Source organism: Lepidothrix coronata, unplaced genomic scaffold (assembly GCF_001604755.1).
Source record: "Lepidothrix coronata isolate B3197 unplaced genomic scaffold, Lepidothrix_coronata-1.0 Scaffold141, whole genome shotgun sequence".
Taxonomy (NCBI): Eukaryota; Metazoa; Chordata; class Aves; order Passeriformes; family Pipridae; genus Lepidothrix; species Lepidothrix coronata.
This window is the reverse complement of record NW_016690321.1, coordinates 778,545-784,544: the sequence shown is the minus strand read 5'-3', so window position 1 is coordinate 784,544 and position 6,000 is coordinate 778,545. Positions and strand designations below refer to the sequence as shown.

The 6,000-nt window shown below is 40.2% G+C and overlaps 1 protein-coding gene across 1 annotated transcript in view; it reads left to right on the top strand.

Annotated features, from left to right (window-relative positions):
* The window catches only part of PLBD1 (phospholipase B domain containing 1), a 36,927-nt gene that overhangs the window by 4,133 nt on the left and 26,794 nt on the right, over positions 1–6,000 (top strand). The window contains exon 2 of the mRNA XM_017827702.1: positions 1,901–2,120. Coding sequence (XP_017683191.1) covers positions 1,901–2,120 — 220 coding nt within the window. The remainder of the gene's footprint in view (positions 1–1,900; positions 2,121–6,000) is intronic.

Sequence of the window (6,000 nt, the reverse complement as noted above, 5' to 3'; positions counted from 1 at the left end):
AAAAAATCCACTGCGCAGGCTCGAAGGGTTAATGACCTTTCCCAAATCTTCGCTCGCAAAGACTGGCCATACATACATACTAATAACAATACCCAGCTGCCCTGGTTCCTGTTGACTTCCTGCCACCTTTCTACAACCTCCTGAAGAGATGGGAAGATGATCATGCTTTGCCTTGCTTTGTTCTTGCTCTTTCTACCCATTCCTCAACATCTTTGTGTACTGGGCACATGGCCTGTCTCTCCTCTGCCCTGCAATGGGCCTCTTGGTTGGAATCAGCCTTCCCATTTGCTGCTGGATGGGCAAGTTGTGTTCTGCACTGACCCCTTGCACCACTTCTTCTCAGGACCTCCCTTTCCCTGACTTTTTTGCTGTGTAAGCTTTAGCTTTGTAAGGTGACCTTCGTCTCTCTCCAGTGATGAACCTTATCAGCCTGTTCCTCTGCTTACAGACTTTTCAGTCTGCATGATTCCCATGTTTACCCTTAACCTAAAGTAGAAATTACTGCATGTATTACTAGAAGATAGTTAAGGAGACAACAGAAAACTAAGCACCTAGCTGCTTGAAGAGTTACCCAAAGTCTGTCATGTTTCAGTCCTTTAAATAGCCTCAGTACCTGGCAGATGAAAAACATGTTTTTAGACACTGTGTTCCAAGTCCCTGAAATGACTTAATCTCTAAATATTCATGTAACACTTCTTTTCATAGAATAGGGGAAAACCCAAAGTTTTTTCACTACTAAAATTGTTGTTCTGCTAATGTGTCTTCTGTTACCATGAGAAGTGTCTCTAGTATATCCTGAAGACTGACCTAGTGTGCAGTGGTACAAAGTCTGGCTGGAGACTGGTAACAAGTGGTATATGCCAGTGGTTGATACTGTTCAGCATCTTCCTTAATGACCTCAGCAATGGGGCAGGGTGTACCCTCAGCAAGTTTGCTGGTGATAGACCAGAGGGCTGTACAGCCATTCAGAGGGACTGTCTGTGAGTTTATCCCTTAAAACTTTTCAAATAATTCTAGGAACTCTGACTCATAATTTTTAAACTCTTTTCACTTAAAATTCTGTATTAGTGATTTGATCACTCTTGAATAAAGAGCTAATGTAATAATGTTCCATTTTAGGGAAGGTTCAATTAAAATTGTAGGGTGTGGGGTTTGGGGTTTTGTTTGTTTGCTGCTTTGGAAAGCAGTGTACCTTTCTCTTCGTTCTTCAGCTCAGCAGGATTAAAACATCAGTATGTTTCTTAAAACAGCAGTCCAAGTGGAACTCTGAGCAGTCTAGTGCCTTTACTTCCTGTTCATTTTACACTTGGGATTGATTCTGTTCCAGATGGGTGATGGGCATTGTGTGTCTTAAAAAGGATTGCATATGTGTGGTGCTTTTGTCTTTAAGCGTGTGATCCACTAAGTCCTAGTGCTTCTGTTATGCCATCTCCAGGATTAGTTGCCCAGAAAGTCAGTTTCGAAAACTTTTGCAATTTTTTGAATCTTTAGGTGGAAAAGAAAGTCAACAGTAGCTTATAATCCTTTGCAGTTCCTAGGGCATGCTGTCTTCTGGTTTGTATAGATTGTTTTCTGGACCAGATAAGGAAATTCTTTTCTGAATTTTATGTCAACACTCAGCTATGTTGGAGCTCTACACTGAAAGAGTTGTAGATAATGTCCAGAAGAATAACATGAGAATATTTAGTTGTAAGGTTTTGTAAAGCTCCAGTTGGTTCTCATGCCTTTTTTCAGTACATTAACATTAGTGTTGATCTCCATAGTAGAACTAAACGTGATGGAGAGCTATAAAATTAACTTTTTTAAATTGCCAAAATATTGCCTTGACATTTCAGTATTGGATAGGAAATACCTACTTATGTTTGTTTGTTTCCCTTGCCCCCTTTCTTCTCCATCACAGAAATCCGCTATGCAACTGTGTACTGGAATAAAGCTGAAAAAACACTTCAGGTCAGGAACACACTGGACAGGAGTGGAGATGCTTATGGTTTCTACAACAACAGTATACAGACAACAGGTTGGGGCGTCCTGGAGATCAGAGCAGGCTATGGCAGTCAGACCTTAAGCAATGAAGATATCATGTATGCTGCTGGCTTCTTGGAAGGCTATCTCACAGCTCCGTAAGTATCTCAGGAAGCAACTCAATTTATGACACTTCAAGCGGATTTCTGTACTTGTGAGGTTTTTTTGTTTGCTTTAATTTCCCTGAATACCCATCCATTTAAACTAACCATGCATTTTGCAGTTGTATGCTGTTCTTTTAATTAGTAGCAGGCATGAGGTATAGCTTCTTCATTATGGGTTCAAAAATGCCTTCTGCTTCTCATTCTGCAGGCTCTCCTAACACCTTGGTGAGATAGATGAGTACTGCATCTATGTTACTGACTAATGTAATCACAAAATAGTGTATGTGTAAGGAAGTGCATAAGCCCTATGTTGTAAATAATTGCAAAAGGGGTAGCAAAAAAAGTCCTTACTTCCCCAGCGTGTGGTTAGGTGACTGACCAACAGTAGATGAGACAGTTGAGAGCAGATCAGTCAGGGAGAAATGTTGCTAGCAAGGTCTGCAGGGCTTCCTGAAGGACCTTTTTCAGCAAACACTGTCAAGAAACTGCTGGGGAGCAGATACCAAAACTTCACAGCATGGGAAGTTATTTTGGCCAACTTAAAAAAAAAATAAAAAAAAATATACTGATAAGCCTGAAGGCAGACTGGTGTATGTCCAGAAGGGTCAGTGTTCTCCTGAAAGCCCTGAGGGACTGAATTTCTCCCACTATGAAAACTGTCTGAATTTTGTACTTTTTATGATTCCAGAGCAGGGTTTTTTTTTCCCAAGATAAAACAAAATTAAATAAAAAATCCCCCCAACCCAAAATACATAACCCCGAACAACAGCCAACCAAAAAAAATAATCCCCAAACCATACCTTGTTCTTTTCTTAACTCAGTTGCAAGACAGAATGACACTAGGAAATACTCACTGGTAGTAGATGGCAGTGCTAGGTAGGACTTGATGATCTTAAAGGTCTTTTCCAGCCTAAATGATTCTGTGTAGCTGGTGATGTAGCTAAGAACATCACACGTGGCTTGTTGTTCAACCAGCTCCATCTTTTCCTATGACTAAGCTGACAGAGGAAAAGAAAAATTCCAAAATTCTGATGCATGGCTGGGGAATAGTTGGGAGAGGTTTGTGATGGCTGCAGTGACATGAATTTGGCTTTGTCAGCTTTGCTTTCAGAACACTGAAATAAATACTCACAGACTGTGTTGGACAGGTCAGCAAGGGAAGGTTGTCTGAATGTTTGTCAGATATGGCTTCTGGATAAGATAATATTAATTTAATTAAGAAGATAATTTAAGATCAGTTAATACTTATGGATAGTTCTCTGATCACATGATAATGTCACTCTAGTAAGTCTCTGCTGGTGAGGCAGCTAAGTCTCTGGAAGCATGCTAGGGAAGTTTAATAAAGTAATACTTGTCAAAAACAAAACACTTCTGAGAGGAAGAGTAAAGGAATCCTAGAGTTTTGAGCACACAACCTGTACTTCAGGCAGGAAAATACATGAAATACATGAAAATGAAATACATGAGAGATCTGAATGTATATTGTTGGATTATTTGGCTTGAGAGGTTCCTGTTTGGTGCTATTCAATCAATTTATGTAAACTGTGTCTGGATCTGGGCGATGCTAGCGTAACATTTAGAATATTGTTAAAATTGGATATTGTTCAACAGATTTTTTTCATTAAGGCTTTACCTAGGTGTATTAATCTCTTAAGTGATTAAGCTTAAGCTTTGTCATACTATAGGTAGCTCAGGCCATGCTAAGCCCCATTGGATGTCAGGTAGTGTTCTAGTAGCAACAACTCATACCCTGTTGCTCTTCTGCCTCCACAGTAGATTTATGTGTCTTCCTGGCTTTTAAACAAACATAAGTATATGCCTGTTGCTTTAAATGTGATTTGAATGTGAAACAGTGTCTGCAGAGGCTTATTTGCTGTCTTAGTCTATGCTGAGTTTTAGAGGAAGGAGATTTTCCCCCTTGGGGTTTTTTTTCCCCATGGGTGTTAAATGAAGATTCACAGAAGTGAAGTTATGCAAATTATTCTGCTCAAGGCTTTCACCTTCTCCAGGTCAGGTGCTTACGGAGGTTGGTTCCTACCCCTGGCTGTTGTTGCTGTAGGGCTACCAGCACTGGGTGGCCTTTTGTACAGAAGTGAATATAGCAGAAATAGTAATGAACAGAGATCTTAAAGTCTATGGAAGTGAAGCTGAGGGTTTGTATCAATGTGGAAAAGTAGGGCTTGAGACTTTGGCTTTAAAACAAAATGGGAAATTCAACTTTTAAAGGAGATTAAGTGCGAGAGTGGGTTAAGATGCAAAACCAGAAGTAGCTAAAGCCTTTCTTTTCTGGGGAAACTTTTTGAGAAAATCCACAGAGAAATCCTCTGACAAGTGCAAGACCCGAAAATGCTTACCATCACTAAAATGACTATCAAATATTATACATACCATTTGAATTTGGGATTTTTGCTATGTCTTTGCCCCGTTGTACGTCTGTAAATGCAGTGGAAGCATATTTCTCACTGGAGGTGATGAACATAAGCTTTTCCTGTCAGGTCATATAAAGCTATTTTGGATAAAGAAGGTTTTTCTGTAAACTAAGAATACCTTTTGAGAATGCTTCAACTAAGGAGCAGAGATGAATTAGTGATGTAATCTCTTGACCTTTGAGAAGACAGAGAACCTTATTACTTCAGGTTTTAGCTGCACAACCTTGGTAGATTTTTATTTGGCAAACTGCAACTAATGAATCCTTTTATACGCTGTGTTTGCAATTTCCTGAATCACAGGAGAAGTGAGAACTCTCTAAGTCTGCAGATGTTAATATTGCTGTCAGAGTTCCATTTCTCCTTCATCTTGCCTAGAAATTCACAGGATCCTAATTAATATGCAGGCAGAATTTCTTTCTTTGGGACACTTAAGTCTTCTGAAGTAATACCAGGAAACAGCCTTTCTCAATCTGTAACTCTATTCCCATCGGACTTCTTGGCCCATTTAGCCTCTCTTCAGGGAAACTCTCCAGCACCATCACAACTTCCCTTATGAGAAGGTGTCTCTAAACATTCTCATTCCACTTTTGCACACCTTGGTGCCCACAGTAGCTGCACTCAGCTCAACCTTCCTTTTGAAGGACTTGGTAACAACAAGGGAGACTGTAAATATGTGTTTAGCTTTGGGGAAGGCTCTGTTTGCATTGACAGCCACTTAGCTGCTGGAGTGAAGACTCCTGTGTCAGCTGCCTGTACAAGCACCTCAGGTGGCTCAGGCACAGCCCTCCAATGTGAAAACATTGGGTATGCTTGGTAATTGAAGAGCCCTTTAGCACATGGCTACCTGTTGTCTTAACTCCAAGGTGTCCAGCTGTCTTGCATCCATATGTGGTAATGACTCACCCTGAAATCCTACTAGGAAGAGCTCTGATGTGATGCATTAATAGGAAGGAAAGGTTGTGTGCTTGATCTCAGGTTGAAGCACAGGTTCCTGCAGAAGCTGTTGGGTGAGCAGGAGCTGCGGCTTGATAGTGCCTGCAATTTGGAGACCTTCAGGAATTCTCAGCTAGCTCAGTTCTCACATTACACCTTAGGGCATGAAGGAGAGTTTTAAGACACAGCTAGGCCTTATCATGTAAGCAAAAGAGTGACCAAGTACCTTTCTTAAAAACATATGCTTTGCCCTTAGTAGGAACCTAAGCAGACTGTAAAACAACCACACTAAAAAAAAATAAATATGCAGAATATGAAGTATGCTACAACTGTTTTATGTCAGATTACTCAGGAAAAATTAATCTCATCTCTAGCTGTATAGGACTGTTGTAGAAAAAGTGATAGTTCATCTAGTCAGACCAGTTTACCAGTGATGGTAGAAACATAAGCCTTTTCTAGAGCATGCTTCATTTTTCTAATGTCGGCACCTAATTCAGATAGTAGCTATATGT